Source organism: Thunnus albacares, chromosome 23, assembly GCF_914725855.1.
Source record: "Thunnus albacares chromosome 23, fThuAlb1.1, whole genome shotgun sequence".
Lineage (NCBI taxonomy): Eukaryota > Metazoa > Chordata > Actinopteri > Scombriformes > Scombridae > Thunnus > Thunnus albacares.
This window is the reverse complement of record NC_058128.1, coordinates 9,073,768-9,093,448: the sequence shown is the minus strand read 5'-3', so window position 1 is coordinate 9,093,448 and position 19,681 is coordinate 9,073,768. Positions and strand designations below refer to the sequence as shown.

The 19,681-nt window shown below is 38.6% G+C and overlaps 3 protein-coding genes across 3 annotated transcripts; all 3 read right to left on the bottom strand.

Moving 5' to 3' along the window:
* Positions 1 to 1,428: 1,428 nt before the first annotated feature.
* spi2 (Spi-2 proto-oncogene) lies at positions 1,429 to 3,032 on the bottom strand (the record flags this gene model as incomplete). The annotated part of the gene is made up of 3 exons (XM_044344171.1): positions 1,429 to 2,112; positions 2,768 to 2,850; positions 2,909 to 3,032. Coding segments are annotated over 3 exons (534 nt in total), but the record flags the coding sequence as incomplete, so codon positions are not given.
* Positions 3,033 to 3,809: 777 nt separating this feature from the next.
* Positions 3,810 to 6,279, bottom strand: spic (Spi-C transcription factor (Spi-1/PU.1 related)). Its single transcript, XM_044344169.1, has 6 exons — positions 6,275 to 6,279; positions 6,092 to 6,137; positions 5,795 to 5,882; positions 5,460 to 5,581; positions 5,244 to 5,346; positions 3,810 to 5,159 (listed from the first exon to the last, which is right to left on the bottom strand). Exons 1-6 carry the CDS (start codon positions 6,277 to 6,279, stop codon positions 4,675 to 4,677), a joined length of 849 nt encoding a protein of 282 aa, XP_044200104.1. The 3' UTR covers positions 3,810 to 4,674.
* A 5,804-nt stretch (positions 6,280 to 12,083) lies between these two features.
* Positions 12,084 to 17,740, bottom strand: si:ch211-214j24.14 (uncharacterized protein LOC559160 homolog). The gene is made up of 2 exons (XM_044344001.1): positions 17,558 to 17,740; positions 12,084 to 13,347 (listed from the first exon to the last, which is right to left on the bottom strand). Exon 2 carries the CDS (start codon positions 13,171 to 13,173, stop codon positions 12,397 to 12,399), a length of 777 nt encoding a protein of 258 aa, XP_044199936.1. The 5' UTR covers positions 13,174 to 13,347; positions 17,558 to 17,740; the 3' UTR covers positions 12,084 to 12,396.
* Positions 17,741 to 19,681: the final 1,941 nt, after the last annotated feature.

Here is a 19,681-nt window from a genome sequence, read left to right as displayed (position 1 = left end):
TTCAAGACAACTGTTTTTTTAATAATTCAGTTTTAAGTATGTGGCCTTTCTCGGTTAACAGACTCTCATAGCTCGGTTAGCCCATTTATAACTTGGAGTGGGCTCCAGCAGTAAATACTAGGCTTAGGGAAGTATCATGTGGGTCTGCTACAAAGAGCACAAAACCATTTGGTATTGCCTGAGACGGGCGAAAGTTCACATCACAGAGGCGATTTAGCCATGAGGTCACACCAGACTGGGAGAAAAAAGAGAAGATGCTGCGGGCATTGAGATGGACTACACTGACACCCACTGGTTCATAAGGGCCATAAAAAGTGCTACTAAGAGGAAGACACATGCACATACGCACCTGTCAACAGGTCGAGAGGCAGATTATGCTGCTGCGTGATTCTTTTCTCTCGGGGGGGGGGGTAGTATTTTTGATATTACAGCGGAAACTTTTAGGGCTGCTTGACATTGCTCTGGAAATATACTCAGTGGAAAATTTTCTATTGTTTTAGTTTTGAACTAAAGCACATTAATTGGGTCTGAAATTAAACAATGTAAAGAGGAAACAACAAGATTTGGAGACAGGCAGCCCTACCTGTCCCTGCCTCTCTGTATGTGTACATGGGCATTAGTATCCTTTCTGGTTTTGGTCATAGAGGAGGTGGTCAGGAGATGGTTAAACTGGGTTATTCATATGCCACATTATCCCAGTTTATACTATATCTCCAGAGAGCATAGGCATTCTCTAAACCATGATATGATGTTGTTTACATAGGCAAAACATAACTGGAATACTCAAAAAACCTGATCCAGGATACTTGTGCACATGTAAATGTACTCAGTTTGTGCTTCCTCATCTGTGCCATGTGGTCTAGGCCTCAGGGCACCAAACGAACCAATCATGACTCTTTTTATTTTAGTTATATACTAACTTATTGTTTTTAACATCCATGCACTTACCCACAAATCACATATCAACACGTACATGAACATATCAGATATCAGCCAGATAGATGCATAAACTATATTCCCTACTTCTGCTTGTAACACACTTAAATCACTATAGTAGTCACGTTTTTTTGTTTGTTTTTATTATGCGTGTGTGTGTGCCCCCTCTGTAAAGGTGTTCACACTAAAAACAATGAGGTTTAAGTGCTAATTTCCATCTGTAATTGTAGGTCTTGGGAATTGTACTGCAGCTAATTTGTTGTTCCACAGTATACTGCACTGTTGGGCTGTGGGGGAGGGTGAGGGTTGGGGTTGTTTATAAAGGGCGATGATTTCTACAGTTATCTCTCGATATGGATGAAAACACACACCTTTAAAGCTGAAAGCAGGTTCTTCAACTTGTTAATTATTGTTTCATATCAAAATTGATGTACTGAAGTTGAGCCAAACAATGGTTAATCAGTCAGTTTCCATACACATACTTACTGACTGAATTATGTGCTAATTATGGCCTTCTCATCTTTTAAGGGGCTGAAGAGGTTTAATGAAAGGTGCAACTAGTGTCAGAAAAGCTTTAGTCTTGATATCCTGAGATTATGTGACAACATAGCAGATTTATTTTTCATATTTGGATTTTTTTTTTTTTTAACTAACTCTAATGACAGCACAAACTGCAACAGTAAGAAAAAGTCTTTTATTATTTATACAACAAACTCAGTTTATGCAAATGTAAAGATGTAACATGACAAATGAAAGGTTATAAGGGTTCTACACATTAAAAACAGGAAAGAAGAGCATAATTTAGTCTTATATGAGGTGATAATGAGCTACACAAAAATCTAGTTTACATTACAAATCTCCTCGATGACACTTCTGCAGTGACATCAGGGTGTTTGGGCTGAACTGGTAGGTGAGCTTCTTCTTCACCTTGAAAATCTCTCCGGACCGGGCGTAGTTCCTGAGGGCCCGGGACATCTTTTGGTAAGTCATCGGCCTCTTGTTGCCCTTTCTCTGCCCCCAGAGGGCCGCTAACTGGTCCTTGTTTCTGGAGGAAAAGCGGAAAACGCCAGTGGCTGCTGGGACCCAGGACACACAGTGGGCCATGGTTGGATCCTCCAACATTTCAAACAGGAAGTGAAACAGGCGCACCTTTCTACCTGCAACCAGTGAGGAAACAGTAAGTGGCATGTACAGTTAGCACTGACTTTACAGGAAAGAGGATTTAGGGAATATTGCCAACAGCTGTGCCACACTAAAACAGTTAGTGCTGGTTACGGTTAATCATTTCCTCACATACAGATATTCCCAGAAAATTTCTTCAATGATGGGTTTAAGTAGTGAGGATAAAGCTGTAAACACTGAGGTTATCTGATAGATATGTAAAAACAGCTATTGAGCTAAGCCATGCACAGCTCCATTGTTTTTCTACAGTAAAGGGAACATCTCTTATTTGCTCTCTTGGTATTGTTTCCCTCAGGCTACTAGCAACCAGGGCAATAACAGTATCTAGTGACCAAAAAAAGGAGAACTCACCACTCCCCGCTGCTGTGGCCTGGTGTGTGGTTGATTGTCTTGTTGATACAAAGTTTGGCAGTGACCCACCATCAGACAATGTTGACGTGTTTTGGCCGAGAGCCGGTGGGGCATCGTGTGCCAGCAAGGGCTGAAGTACAGGTTTGATGTTGTTTTTGGAGAAACCGAAATAACAACAACAGCAGAGCATTAGATTGCAGAGCACTGAATAGCTTTAAAGGTTTTGTTACATGTAGATATTTTTCTATGTGTGTGTCATGTGGGGAAAAATGACTAAAACAAACATTTTGATGCTTACAGGTGACTCATAGGACATCCCACGCTGCTCACATGATGAATCATCCACACCTGGCACACCTGCAGCCCAGTACACCTTGTCTGCTGGGGGGGAAAAAAAGTTGCTCAAAGATTGCACTTAAATTAAATCATATGAAGCATTATAATTTCATTTTCCAGCCTTTCTCCTTACCATTTTCTCCAGTGTTTTGTCTGTAGTACTCCTCTAGGAATTCCAAGATCACCTCCAAATCTGATTGGGTCTCCTGGAGGTTAAAGCATTCAAAATTAGCATTCAGTGTTTAATTATTTATGTAATTCTAATGTCATCCTTGCAGTAAGTGTCTGCTCTTTACCATCACTGATGTGGTTGTTTCTAATGCAGCAAAGTCCCTGCAGTTTGAATTTCACAAAACTGAGTTTGAGACAAAATGCACAGAGGCGTTGAGGTACCCGGACTCTTATTATACCCCCCGCAGGAGCGGGCTTTTCTGCATAACACCAGACGTCTTCTACCCCGGGCTCACAGGAACAATGACCACCATCCCACAAAGCCCAACACCAGCACCAGTCAACCCATCAACAAAGCCTCCCAGCACTGACCACATCCTCCCCGCTGAACAAGATAAGACCTGGCCTGGAGGCAGGCTCTACACAATGCTCTCTTTTCAGGAAAAACACACTTGCTGCCACATTTTTCCTCACAGGATGTGTCTTAATTTCATATTTTTTAGTGTGCCTGTTGTAATATTTCACTACAGTGGAGATGGTGCCAAAATGTTTGATTTGAACGCAGTCTTTATATTCTTGTCCAACAGTGTATGTGTTTTCTTTTTGGGACAAACAATGAGAGTTGAGAGGCTGCAGTTTGTTTCTATGAAGTCAGTAAAAACAAGTAATAGAGTACCCAGATTTATTTATTGGTCGTATTCAAAAGAGTCCAACAAATTATGAAAAAATTAAAATTTGAATAAAAATGAATTATAATGTTGTGAAAAACCAACATTTATTGATACACAATAAATAAAATATACAAACACTTATATTTCATTACATAGAACATGCTTATTACTGGTTGTTTGCTGTTACAACAGGAGCTAAAGAAAATATTAATTGTTATTATTATTGTACAATATAATCACAATTATCTCTTACACAGCCTCATAAAACCAAAGAGCCAAGAAAGGCTACGTACACTGCAAATGAAACGTGTCTGAACATCCTATATTTTAACATTTTGAGTCAAACCATAAGCAAATGCTCTAAATATATAAAGAGATAGTTACAAGTTAACTGGAAAATATTTGTGATTTTTTTTACTGTTCAAAAAAGACACTTGTAGCAGAAAAAACACATGATGAACAGCCTTACCAGATGTCTTTTAGATATAATATCACAGTTTAAGCCACCATTCTGAGATACTTAAATTTTTACAGGTTCTCTGTCAGATTATATTTCACCCTTAGATAATAATAGCTTGTCCTCTCTTTAGTCTGACCTGACGTTTCCCCTCTCATGAGCACTGCTACCAAAGAACTAAATCTTTGTATTTAAGATCGCGTTAACTGGCTCTCAGATCTTAATGTAGCTCTTAATTAGTGCTTTATTGAATGCAGATCACTGTTTTTGTTTTGATATATTCTTTTTACATGCAGTTTTGTAGTTTCAAAGTATTTACAATGAATTTAAAGTAACCAAAAATGCAAAACTATATAGGTATTTAAACACTTTTGACTGGCTGTGTAAAAATCCCTTGAGTGTTACTCTTTGTGACAGTAACAGTCCCACTTTGACATGTAAAAACATGCAGTGAATGAAAATGAACCCTGGAAGTTTGACAGTAAAAAAAAAAGTTAAGTCTCTGGAAACCTTTTCAAACTTTAAGGGTTTAAGAGATTTCTCAAACAGTCTTTCATCTCTTGAGCTCTCTCAGAGCTTGGCTGCGTTGTGTGAAGTGAAGCTGGCAGCCAGGTCATAATCTTCCTGCAGCTGGTAGTGTCCGTACCAGCTGTGCCAGTCCGGCGCTGCAGAGCCACAGTAGCTCTGTTCAGCCGGGTTTTGCTGCTGCTGGATGTGGACTTCCTCCTGTGAGGGGTGGCAGGGCAGGTGCATGGGCACCTGTGCAGAGCCGAGCCTGTGCAGGATGTCTGGGTTGAACTGGTAGGTGAGTTTGCGGCGCACCTTGATGATCTCACCGGTGCGGCTGTAGTTTCTCAGGGCTCGTGCCATCTTCTGATAGGTCATGGTCTTGCGGTTGCCCTTGCGTTGGCCCCAGCACTCAGCCAGCTTCTCTTTGTTCTTGGAGATGAAGTGGAAGGTGCCGCTTCCGCTGTCTGTCCACTGGATTGAGTCGCCCATGTTGGGGTCATTCAGAGCTTCATGGAGGTATTCATAAAGTCTGAGCTTCTTGCGACCTGAGGAGATTAATTTATCCTCATGTTAGTGGTGAAAACTCTGAAGCAACATGTAAAGTGTACTGAAAATCTGAACATAATTACCTTTACTATTCCTCTGTGGTGGCAAGATGGAGTAGAAATGAGGAGATTCAGTTTGTGAGTGATTCAAGGAGACATCAGGGATAACCTGAGGCCATGCCTGCTGCTGTAAAACAGATATTTAAAGTCAGCAAGGCTTCCCATGTTTCTAAATCTAATCTAAAAAATGTATCGGTTTATCAGACACACAAATGCAGATTTTTATTTTGTGCTACTTACAGCTGTGTCATTCCAGTCATATGTGGGAGTTGGGACATCAGAAGGGTGTGTGACGAGGCAGCAGGAGATCTGACACTGCAGAGATGGCTGCTGGGGACCCAGAGTCTCATAGTATGTATACTCTGAAAAGAAAAAAGTGTTAAATTAAGATATTAATACATCAAATGTCAAAATACAATCACATAATCACTCAAAATGTCTTGTTAAAAAAAAAAGGAAGAAAACTGTGGATTTTAATGACAAAAAGAAAGAAATGCAACAGAAATGTTATGTTTACATTAATAATTTTGTGCAGTAAAGTGCAGAGCAGGTTGTCTAAAAGATGTTTGCTGTACCTGATTCATAATATGAATGATTTGAATGCTGTTGAATCACATCAATTGCATCCTGGAAATGTTGATTGATGTCGTTGTCAAAGGAACCCTAGAATAGGAAGATGCAGGAACAGAATCCTTAATTTCACACTTAATAATCTATAACATAATTACATTTTACAGGTAAAGTTTCCCTTAAATAAATATGAAAATTAGGAGCATGACACTATTAAATTATAGGAGACTCAAAAGTTAATTTTAATCTTCCATATTTCTGTAATTAAAATGAAAATCAAAGGCAGCATCCTCACAACTCACCATCTTGTATGACTGAGTGCTGCCCTCAGTTGAGGCCATTTCCGTCCTAATAGGTGAACGCCACTGCACTTGTGCAGGTGTACACTATTTGGACAGGTATATATATATCTTGCAGACCTCCAATACCTGTTCACTGTTCAGCCACATGAATAGGTAGAGGCCGGTCAATTTAAATGTGTTAACGTCATGATGGACTGCAGCCGCACACTTCTCTTTTTTGGAAGCATAGATCAGATCTAAGCATCACACTCTCTCATAGTGGAGATTGTAATCTACGAACAACAAAAAAAAAACTCTTTTATTGCACGCTCAACCCAGGAAAGCACCAATTCCCAGTGACCTGAGAATTTGCATACAGGAGAGATATCTATCTCAAATACATGTCTTTTATCGGTGCTCTTCAGTAATGCACTTTTCTGTAGAGTTACGGGAAATTTTCCTCTGTGCTACTTTGTTTTCTGTCAACATAGTAAAGTGAACATTTGCATACAAATATGAGCCACAACAAATCAAAAGGATTCAATTATTATAGATATTTCTTTAACTTCAATTTAAAAACTAAAATAGCAAAATTATCTCATAAAATCACTGTTTTCAAATTCAGCATTATTTTTATTTTATTTTATTTGGAATATTAAAAAGTTATAATTGCATATTTGCCTCCTGAAATCTAATAACTTATAAATGTTAAAAGACTGATCTGGTCAACAACAAAATAACAAACTTGGTTCCTCTTCTTCTCACATTTTTTATTTGTTGCAGCACATTTATGTCACTCATGATCATTAAAGAGACACAAGGACATTTGTTGGCGTTGACGCTTCTTTAATTTGCTTAAATTTTAAGAAAAGTTAATTGTGCAGTCATTAAAATTTGCTGCAGAAATCAAATGAGCTTCTGTTACAGTTTTAAAAGCTGTTGTTTTTTGCACCTAAACTTAAATTCTTTTAATGAGAGTGTTTCATTAAATCCTCATATCACTTAAAACAAGCTCAATATACTGTAAGCCACAGGTGTGTGTGAGCTTATTGTGGAACTGAAGATAAATTAAAATAAGTTGTTGTGACTATTTGAACTTCCAATTAACCAGAATACCATAAACACAGTTTCAGATAAATGTGATTGTAAAGGTTAATGGTTAATAATGTGGTGATCACTGTTAAACTCAGCCGGCGCTTTTATTCCACAAAGCCAACCCCCTCTTCAAATAAACACCAGCTTTTTGAGAAGTTCATTTATCTCAGGCGTGCAGTTTTAAATATCAACTGACTTGGTCCTGAAGTTCCCCTTTCAGCCCAGTTAAGTGTGGTGGCAGTCAGGCCTGAATGCTGAGCTGGAAACATCATGGAAACAAAGAAATGGAGATGCACAGGTTATATCTAAGCCAAAGATAGATATGATTAGGTAACTGGTTCAGTCAGTTTAATGCATCTTGATGTGATGTGATGTGATTTGTGTCTGATTTGACTCATTTTATTGTTTTTCCACCAGTTAAGAAAAACACCTTCTCACAGTAAATTAACATGTTGTGTGCACATGTGTGTTTGTGCGTGTAGGAGGGGAGGAAGGAGTTTCTGTGTGTGTGTGTGTGTGTGTGTGTGTGTGTGCAAACATGCAAATGTTTGTAAGTGTGTGAGGCGCATAAGAGTGTTTGTGTGTGTTTCCTGCCTGTGCAGCACGCTGATAAAAACAAAGAACCACAAACCTCGTCCTTTCTCCCACTCCGTCTTTCCCTCTTCCCATTCAGGGTGAAATTTCTGTCAAATCAACTTCATAAATTAAAGACCGCAACCTGTTGGGCCGCAGCTGAAGCCTGACAGCTGTGTGCTGGTGTTTGGTGCTGTGTGGGATGCAGAGTTTTTGTCTCTCATGCTCCATTATGTTGGTCTTTTAGGTCTTAAAAAAAGGTTGTTTTCAACTATTTTATATGGTCTGGTGGATAAAAGCGTCTACCAAATAACAAAAATGTAAAATATAAAATGTTATGTTCATTATTCATGAGCACTCTTTATCACGGGTTGACCTGAAGAGATCACTTACAGCAGTCATCTGCAACAGGGAAGTAATGTGGGATGCTTTTTTTCATCGTTGTTGTAATACCGGTTGAGCTCACACTACTCTAATCAAATACTATTTACTATTCATTCTCCAGTGTTGGTCAATCTGTCAGTTAGTCAGTCAGTCACCACTTTGGTCCAGACTGAAATATCTGAACAGCTATTAGATGGATTTCCATTGATTGTCTCTAGAGGATTAAGTCAGATGCTTAACTAAGATTATGAGCAGTGTATATATGCATGACTGTAGGCTATTAGTCTTGTTTTGTACAGTTTTACTACCTGAGTTCACAGTGTTTTATTCTATTCTAGAAATAAATAAACCATATACTAAAAACTACGACATGCATTTGCAGTCCTGACTGATTTGGTGCCTGATACTATCAGTTCAGGAAGATTAGATATAATTACTAGAATAATAGATAGAACAAAATTTTGTCACTAAAGCAGCAACAGCAATGTTTTCAACTGGAAACTCATGATATGGACTCAATATTATTTCCCTGGAAACAAATCTAAAATATAAAAAAAATGATTAATATTTCTGACATCAAACCACTGAGTGAAATTTGAATTTGTCATTCATCCTCCCTCTTAATGCTAATGCACGTGGCTTTAAAATCTATCAAAATCTGAGTCCATGACATGAAAAAATGTCTAATAGTAAATGCTCCTCTAATCATTTTCCTTCTTATCCAAAGTCATTGATTACCTGTTTTTTGTTGTTGTTAAATGTATTTAAATAGAAGATATCCAGTAGATTACTTTGGTAATTCATTTTCAGTATTTATCTTGAAAATTGAAAATTAGAAACACTGAGCCCAGTTTTGAGGAAAAACGATATTCCTTCTTGCAAAACAGCAAATGCACACTCAAAATTATGTTGTGCTCTCAACACTCTTAATAAAGAAGAAGAAGAAAATAACATACGGAGAAAATACTGTCACAAAAAAAACAAAAACAACTCAGTCAAGACAGCAAAAAGAAAAACAACCTTTATTTTCAACACAGTGCATCAAATCATAAGTTTTGAATTCACATCTGCAGTTATTTAGTGAAGAAATCTGAAAACAAAATTAACAAAATAGTTTGTTTAGCTGTTCATAATCTCTGTCATTTAGAGTAAAATGTCAGTTGAAAATGCAATTAAAACTGAGTGATGCATTAATTACATTTGTCAGCAACTCATGCTGCAACAGAGTTGACATTACATTATCATTTGCTTTAATATAGTATACTGTATACTACAGTATTTTCTGTAAATGATAATGTTGAAGGTGTCAGTAAATCCTCGTTTAATATGTGGTTAAGTTTGTTTTGGTGTGTGTGTGGGCGGCTGGGAAAAAAAGAGGAGAAAAAAAGAGAGATAGAGAAAAAAAGATTCATGCTTGTCTGTGGAGGTGCTACGGTGAATTTCACAGCCAGCATGCTGCAGCTTTATCTGTCCAAACAAAGAAGCACTTTCCTTCCCCTTCTCAATTCAATAGCTACGTGCATGTTGGCATCGATGCGGGAACGGCAGACCAACCGCAGCTCAGTCAACCCTTATTGTTCTTCCTAATTTACTGGCACTCGATGAAAACCAAGAAGTGTCAAAGCCACTGGTGCATAATCATTTTATCAGGTGTGACCGCAGAGTCATAATCTCTGTCTGTGAAATCATGTTTGTGTAACAGGTGAGAGCATCATAAAAAGAACCAATGCACATAGTTTAGTTTTAGTTTTTAAAATCCATTTAATAAGCCTTTACATCTCAACAAAGCCCTTTATTCTTTTTGAGCAGGCACAGATAACTTTTTTATTTATTTTGTCTTCCTTGGTTATCCAGCGGGTCCCTTCTCTAAAGCAACACAGTATGAGACATATGGTTTACTTATGGATAAGATGTTTTTTTAATATATGAATGGTGAAGACTAAATGATTGATGCAACAAGCACAAGTGGTTTCATATTTAAAAAACGGTAAAATGTATTTTCTGTATCCTTTTATTTCAAAGGGATCTGATTAAAATATCTTCAAATGCTACTGGTTTCATAATTTATTTGATAAATAACTGTAATGTTGTTGACTGACCAGCAGTTGGCAGGACAGAGCCGTAAATCACACACACACATACACACATAACTTCCAAATTCCTGCCCTAAAGAGAACAGTCGGCATGCTGTACTATAAACCACTGAAGAGTGACGCTTATAAAACTTGCTGTTAGTTAGTCGTGTAAGGAGCATTTACTTTGCTGCACTCAACTTTTTCACCTTCTTTCAGATTCACCTTGCAGAGAAGCTTGAGAGCGTTTTATTTTCCTTTCCTCTGCTGCCCACATGGAGGTCAAAGGTCAGGGCTCATACCTCTGGAGCTGGAAGGGGTTTCGTGTCTTGCTCAGGCCCAAATTAGCAGTATTTGGTAATCAGTGGTAAATCAAATCAAAGATAAATCTGAGGGGTTGTGAGATGATTAGCAAGATAAAATTAAGCAAAAGCTCTGCCAAGCAAACCCATTTTTTCTAATCTTTGCTTTTTTTTTTACTGTGAAATAATGGAGTTCCCAACTTCAGACCTCTAAAAATACTTTCAAAATGAAACATTTTGAGAAGAAGAACGTCAATCTTTGGATGGTGAAACTACTGGCAACTTATAGACATATAAAACCTTTGATGAGGAGTCATGAGTAGTGTAGCCTTAAAGTGGCTATAGGTATTTTTATATTAATAGTGTACCACATGGCATGAGAGTGTAGTGACAAACCCACACCGGCTCTGCAGTTCCCGTAGCTCTATGGAAATTTTGTGTAACCAAAACAAATAACTTATTTGATTTCTGGACACTCACTTTCACACGCATAGCATTGTTCTGGCAGCAGCAGGCTAAAACAGAAATGCTCTAAAAACTTCCCATCCAGCACCAAACTGCATACAGAAATTGGTGACTAGCTAGTGAAAATAGTGCATGTAGCATTTAGCAGCTAAAGATATTACCTTTAGAGTTAGTTGAGATCAAAAACAGAGCTAAAAGTAGAGGTAATGTTGGACTTTTGTTTGCTAGGTGGACACAAACACGACTCCAAATGAGTGCTAATGCTGCTCTGTATCCACTGTATCTGATGTTAAGTGGACAACAAGTTATAACAAGTTCGCCAGATCAACTATAAAGGTGATATTAGTGTTGTGTTCACGGCTTGTTTCAGCTGCCCCCCAATTGGCCAAAAACAAGTTATTGCAGGTTTAAAGCCTCACAAACCAAAAAGGTTGGGAACCACTGATAGCTAACAAGTTTTTAGCCCACTCACTTTACTTTCCTGCTTTCCATTTCTCATATGCAGTATTAAAGGACCAGCGTGTATGATTTAGTGCCATCTAGCGGTGAGGTTGAAGATTACAACCAGCTGAACGAACTGAACAACTACAGTGGCTGCAAAACTTGCGAAAAACACTAAAAGCCCTTTCTAGAGCCAGTGTTTGGTTTGTCCGTTCTGGGCTACTGTAGAAACATGGTGGTGCAACATGGCGGCCTCCATGGAAGGGGACCCACTCCCTCTGCAAATATAAAGGACTCACTGTAACGTAACAGAAACACACGATTCTTATTTTCGGCTGATTATACATGAATTAAAACATACTTATGAATATTGTATTCCAATCCTGCCAAGTCTGTTCAGCTAGATGTCACTAAATCTCACACACTGGTCCTTTAAGTGGAAAGTACCAGTGTGTGTAGATATTATGATATGCAATAATATGGCAAATATTCTGAAAATGTCATCCTAAAGACAAAGAAAGCTACTAACGGGTATCTACTGGCTGAACAATCTGGTGGAAGTTGTTTGGTGAAGGCTAGAGTAACATGACAGCTAGAAGAGGAACTGGTGTCTAATTCTGTCAATAGTTTTCTGGTGAAATAATGAGAGACGCAATCACACAAAGAAACATCAAACAAACATTTCAAGCTTCAGGATTCTTTAAAATTGTACCATACACGATTTTATATTCCTTGTTTACATTTTATTGGCTGCATTTCTTCGGACAGATCTATTGAATACAGAAAAACAAAGGCCATGAGCTCTGCTGTGAGCTGAGGTAGCACAAAACAAATCAGAAATATCTAATCAATGTGTCTTATAACTACAACACAAAGAGCGTGAGACAGAAAAATCCAGAATTCGAGAGAAATGTGGAATATTTCATTTGGAATAGATTTAAAAACCAAAAAGACCTGTGTTAAAAGGGTGATTGGGGGTTTAAAGAGAGGTTTTCTACTTTCTGCAGTAGGCCACAGCACCATATGCCACAACACCTACAACGGCTACTAAAGCAGCGCTTCCGCATAGCAACACTGGCAGCTCAGTGGAGCTCTTAGGTTTGGTAGTCTTGGGATCAGTGGGCTGTGGCTCCGGCTTCTCTGGTGCTGCCTGAGAGGCTTTGACAGAATGTTCCTCCGCATCCGAGAGGGGAATCTGTGAGAATTTTAGTTGCTCGAGAGTTTGACTCTCAACCGGAGGCTCCGCTTCCATCGGTGCGAGGATTGATGGAGGGTGGAGCCCCTGAATAGAATATAGCTCCTCTACTTCAGAGGTTGTTACTGAAGGGACCGGGGTGGACGTAGCGGAGGGGGGGTCGAGCCTGACGATAGGCAGAGGAGGCAGGGCCATCGGGGGAACCACCTGCATGAACTCTGCAGGCGCCTTCTCCACGTGAGGCTCCTCTGCTGACATCAGGAAATCCTCAGTTTCTGGGGCCTGGAGGTCCTGCTCCTCCTCCCTGAGCTCAACCAGCTCCCTCTCCCCACCCAACACGCTCAAAACACTTGTCTGCAGCTCCTCATCCTCCTCCTCTTCCTCTTCTGTTCTCCTTCTCCTCTCCTCCTCCTCTCCCGACTCAGCTACTTCCCTCTCTGCCTCCTCGAGCATCTCAGCTTCCTCTCGTTCCAGGTGGACCATGTCAGAGTTGGAGGAGTGGTTCTCCTCTCCGGCCAGAACCCCCCCGTCGTTGCTGTCGAGGCTCTTAGTGTCCTCGGGGTCCACGTCACCCATCGTGGACCAGGACTCTGCCAGCAGGCTCTCGCTCTGCCAGGGTCCAAGGCTCTCTGCCTGGGTCAGAGGTAGAGCAGCCGGGCTGGGGCTGAGGGAACCAGCCTCCCCGCCACCACCTCCATCCCCCCTGCTGGACTCGACTGGGGCCTTTCCCTCCAGAATGAAGGTTGGCTGCTGCAGAGACAAAAGAGATTAACTTCAGAGGTGAGACAAAGTCACAAGCAAGGGTCAAGTTCTGGCTATGAAGTCCCGAAGTCCCAAGTCTTTAGAAAGAATTAGAAATAGTGGCAACGTTAGGATAACTTTACTGCTAGCCACCCATCACTGACAGATAGCTGACGTAAGACCTTACTAATAGTTTTATATCAATAAACATAACAATAAGTCTTAGATACTTTGTTACCACACTTACTGTCTTGAGGACTTAATGTTAGGCCATAGCTAGCAAAAAACCATTAATGCTACAGCCTTAAATCACCTTTGTTTGTGTAGCCACAAGTTTTGAACAAAGTTGGAAGTTGTTGTGTCTCCATCTGGAATTTATGAGCTGCTTGTTTTGCATGTTGCCAATAATATGAATGTGATAATCCAAGATATCTTCTGTTTGCTGGTCTGCACAGGTGCCAAACACACTTTTCCCCAGTGCTCATATTTGGCTGCTTTGGACTGATTCAAAATATGCACTTTGCCAGAAAAATTGTCTAAAACTTAATTTTACCCCTCTTATATGGAGGCCTAAAAGTGATACAGGAAATAAATAAATAAATAAAAATAAATATAATGTTTGTAAAAATAGTAAAGAAATAATATATTTTTACTCTATTTCTTTATCTGTTTATATTATTATATATGGAAATAAATTAATATGAAATATAATGTTTTTTAATAATTTACACATTTAACAATTTATTATTTTCTAGCAAAATGTAAATGTATGTATTTATTTTTAATCAGTCGTAGTCATTTATTTATTCATTATTTCATGTGCCACTTTTGGGCCCCCATACACTCATATCAACTTTGAGCCAAGCCTGGTTCTGTCAAATGTAACAAAATATATAGCAGCACCTCTAAAGTTCAGTGAAGAAGGTTAAATCAAGAAACACATAACCCCTGTAAATCCACAATGTGTTGTTTTTGAACTTCTGTTTTTATACAGATTAAATAAAACATGTTCATTAGTGATTTTTAGTGGAGCTGTTGTGTGGATTTTGTTTCCTTTGGACAGAGGAAGTCTATCTGTTTCCAGTCTTTATGCTAAGCTAAGCTAACCGGCTGCTGGCTGTAGTTTTATATTTAACAGACAGACATGAGAATGGTATTAATCATCTCATAATGTTCTACATTTTAATTAAATCACAATTACCTTTAAAGCCACTATGTGTAGAATTTGAAAATTTCCAACTTTGGCGTCCCCTGTTAGTCGCAGCAAAAAAGACGACTTTGCATGTTGCCGCCAGGACACTGAGATAAACAGGTTGAAAGCAGCACATAAAATGTATCAATTTTCACCATTATTATCTCATTTTTCATCAAAACTTCCAAAAATCAGAATAATATAATACCCGTCAGTAAAATAGTGATGTGTAACATGGCCACTGACAGGCTCCTCTGGTATCTACTATTTTTTACGTGCCTGTGTTCTCAGTGACATCAGTGAGACCGTGATTGGAAAAAGTTGCTCACTGGCTGCTCTCTATTGCAGCGGCTGTGTGACTATCTATAGCCTCGACCTGCATATCTTACTATGTTTAGGCACTATATACATCTCCATCTGTCACCCAAGAGTGGAAGCTATTTCAGTGATTTCACATGACGTGAGAATCGAGCAGGAGTAGGAAAATAAAATGGAAGTGGCATATTTTTAATTTTATGTGAAAAACTAAAATTCCAGTAGTCCATCTCTCTTTAATTATCTATTAGTCCAGAAATCCTCATTTCTGAATCAACCACTTCTCAAGATACCACTGTATACGTGGCTGTTTGTATGAATTCAGCTCAAACGTGCCTCTTGGTCTGAAGGTGACCCACTTCACCCCTTGTGCCACGTCTCAGCTGTGACTGCAGAAAGTATTTACTGCTGTGCCAACCCCAGAATAGATATTCTCTTCGCTGTCTATGTTGTATCACATTTACAACATGCTGCCTGTCTGTGTTTTCTCTGGTTTCAGCACACGTCCCTTAACGAGGACAAATCTCTATACAGTCTCTTCAGGGCTTGACTATCCGTTACAAGTTGTAAATCCAAAATATAAGAAGTTATGCTAATTACTGAAAGCTAAGTAAATATTAGTATAGCTGCAGGGAAATAAGTGTATTTACCTGTGAAGCTACAGCCAGGGGTTGGTCAGCTTAGCTTAGCGCAAAGACTGGAAACAGGAAGATCCATAGATAACATCTCTAAAGCTCAGTCGTCAAACCATCATCAATCATAAAAAACACAACTTGTCATATTTACACTTCAGTTTTTCTACAGCTTAAACTAACAAGACATAACGTATTTATGTTAATAAGCAAGCTTTAGGGGGTGCTGGTATAGGTGGATTTTGTTACCTTTGGACTTAACCAGGCTTGCTGTTTCCCCTTGTTTCCACTCTTTATGTTAAGCTATGCTAACCGGCTGCTGGTGCAACCTTTATATTACAAATGTAACTCTCAGCAAGAGAGTGAATTAACATATTAACCAAGTGTCTTACTATTAATTTAAAGATAAAATGTCTAAACTCAACATCTAGATTGTATCTGGGCTCCAAACCTACATATCAGAAGTTTTGGAATTGCATTATTTCACCTAAACTAACTCATCCAAACTTACTTTTTTTTTTTTTTGGTTTTATGCTTTAGAGATTCTCTCCGCCATCCACATTAAAACATAAAAAACAATGTGAAAGTTGTCCCTGTAGAACTGTAACTAAAATATATTTCAATATGTAAGAATTATGGGGCGAAAAAGCATCTACAGGCGAGCAGATTTTCATTATTTCACTATTTTACTACGCTTTGAACACATGCACTCACATGCACTTGCGTTCCAAAATTGAAACACTATTTCTTTTGTGTTGCCTCACAGAGGAAAGTAAACCCCCTTCCTGGCTGTTATGCAACAGCTTGTTACTTGATGTGCAATAAAAACGTCTGACTCCAAAACTAGCAGCTGGACAAAATCAGTAAAAAAAAAAAAAGGCTTTTTAGGTGTTGAATAAACATTTCCAGTATGCAGCTGTGATAGACTGATAGAACTAACTCAATAGATCCATTTTTCTTGTTTACTATCTGTAGGGCTGCAGCTAATGATTATTTTCATTATTGATCATTTTCTCGATTCATTGGTTATTCGTGTAGTTCGTAAAATGTCAGTAAATAGTGAAAAATTTTCATCCCATGTTCCCAGAGCCAATGATAACTCTTCTAAATGATAGTTGGTTTATTATCATAGAGGAATATGATAATATTCATGTTTAGGATGCTGGAGCCACTAAATGTTTGCCATTTTTGCAAAAATTTGTTTAAACGACTATTTAGTTATCAAAATCGTTGCCGCATAATCAACCAATCATTGCAGCTCTTATTATCTGGATGTTTTGTATATTCTGATGCTTCGATGACAAAAATCCTCGATGTCGCATCGCTCCACCTCTTCCAGAGTGAGCAGACTACGACCTCCCAGATGTCACTGACTTAATGACCAACTAACTGCCATGTTGTCTGTCCCGGGTCGTTGCTGCTGCTGCTCTTCGCCTCTGCAGACTTCAATTCCAGTGACACAGCTGCCTTAAACATTAACACACATTAACATTTTAAACCCCTCACACACACACACACAGACACAGAGGTTCATCTGTGTTACTGCTAACCAATCAACCTTTTCTACTCTGTGATCCTCCTTTACGTACTGGCCTACTTGAGTAATTGGATTCAGATTGATCCTATCCCCGTGATAAGAGACTCATGGTGAAGTAAATGACCAGTGAGATTTAGGGCACGCTTCCCTTGCTCATGTGTGGTGGGCACAGTGTATGCAGAGTGATATTAGATACCTCAATTTACAAAAGGTCAGCTTTCAATGTCACATGCAGGAAGTGTTGGAGAATCAGCTGATAAGTCTTGTTTCTCTGTCTCATACAAGGTTAGATTTTGCCCTTCATTTCATCAGAGTGACCCGTACTGACCTTTACACTGACATGTTTACAGATAACACACCTTTAACAAAGCATGGTCACACAAAGGCCACAAAATCTAATCAAATTCTTGATTCAAATGCGCAGCTCTTCCTCAGACTTTCTTGTGATTCCTGTGGAGGATTTTCTTTTTAAAGGCTTTGCTCAAACTTTGTGTCATGTGAATAAAAAAGAAAAAAAAAAAGGAAAGACAACATTCAGCATACCTGGGTCCTCTTGGTGCTCTCGGGCTAAATGAGTTGCTAGATGAGAGGCAGATGCTGGAAATCAAAGTGAGACGTGCATTCAGAGACGAAGCCACACAATAACAGATAGGCAGACATGCACGCTGTAGCTGGCACGGGAATAACAAGATGGACAAGCTGTGCAAAAGTGTGTCTCTCTCTCTCTGTCTCTCTCTCTCTCCCTCTCTCTCTCTCTCTCTCTCTCTCACCCACCCCACTTCTCAAATCCATGACATAACAGTTGGCTGGAGAGCAGTCAGTAGTGACTTTGCTGTCCATTCAGACTGAGAAATCCATTGAATAATGTGGGTAAACACTGAAGGGTTTTCACTCTTGAATCTGACTTTGAACCTGCGTGTCTCTGAAAGGTCAACAGAGGTCAGTGGGTAAGTGTTCAATGCCGGCAAACAGTTGTATGCTCACTGTCCAAACGGCAGATTATCAGTGACTCCGCAGTATGCTGTGAGGCTATGACACACAGTGGAAAATGCATGTCAGATAGGGAGACAAGCTATTTCTAAAGCTGAACTTTCCAAGTTCTAGTTCCCTCTACTGGCAAGATGCATTACAGGACTGGAAACTATGGCAGGATATGTACACTGCTTGTATTTTATAATGGACTGTATCTAAACAGAAACAACCAGAGTAATTATACAATAAAAATCTGAGTTTGCAGAGCTGCTTTTTTTATTGGAAAGTCTCATGGCTCAGTAAAAAGTATGCGATGTCTAGATCAAATGTAGAAATGTAGATCAACACCTCTTCCTTCTTATTATCAAGAATGTACATAATTTTGACACATCTATGATAAAACTCAATAAAAAAAACCCCTCAAATTTATTAGAATTGCCCTTATCAATGCCGACAGATGTATAGCCCTGCAATGGAAAGATGAACGTCCACCTACATCTGCTAGATGGACTATTGAATTAGCATCATATGTACCAAATGAGAAGATAATTATAACCTGAAGGGAGAGTTTAAAAAGATTTGATGTGGTTTCCTGACATTTCTGGAGACCTCAACATAGCACTCTTTTTGTCTGTCATGTGTGAGTCAGACCTGTTTGTGTTCATTTTATTCTGCTACTTCAACTAAACTGATACACGAGGGCTGTTATCTATTCCCTCTCTGCAACTATATTGCTTTCTTTAATAGTCTATACAGTTTCTATTTATTCTCTTCTCTTTGAATAGGTACATATTCTGAAGAAATTACTGGTCAGACCTGAAGGGAGGGAGAGGAGGGCTGGTCTGACATCTATGTCATTATATTTCTGTAGATTATTGCATTATTCAGTTTAAGGGTTGTTATGTCCTAAATCCAATAAAGATAATGTTGAAGAATGTACATACTTTTATTATATTATTGTTCATTTTCCACATAATAACACAGCTGCACAGGACATACTGCATAGCTGGGCTGCAGAAAGCCTAAATTATAATTTGTTTTAAGAAGTTATATAACCTGCACCACACATTTTTACAAACAATAGTTTGTATAGAAGTTCAGGTGCCGTTTTCTACGGAAGATGATTAAGGCCACATGTGAATTTTTTTTTATTTTTTACTTTATTTACTTAATTTTTACTTTATCCTCAGAATTTTTCACATTTGGCCCTGATCCTCTTCTGTAGTTTTCAAACCAAAGTAGAGTTACAAAAAACCAGCACAATACCAAGAACCTTTACATGTCTGTGCCCAAAGGCCGACTGTCTCATAATCTATCCATGAAAATACAACAACACTCTGTATTTCATAATAATAACAATAACAATAACAATAACAATAACAATAACAAAAACAAACAATAATTCGGTAATACCGCTGGAATTAAACACCGTGAAGTAAATGAGAACAACTATAAACTTAAAAATGATAATTATAGTGTTTGTAAGACTTTTCTGAACTCGGATAATTTTAAAAAATCAAGAAATTTAATTAATTTAGTAAAAATGACATAAAAAATACCACAAAGAATAATATTCACTATGAACTCACTATAAAAATCATTAAATATCATCATTACTACTTTCCCATACATTAGGAATATATTAAATGATAATAGTTTGTCCAAATTAAACATGTTCTTAGCTACTCTTTTGGC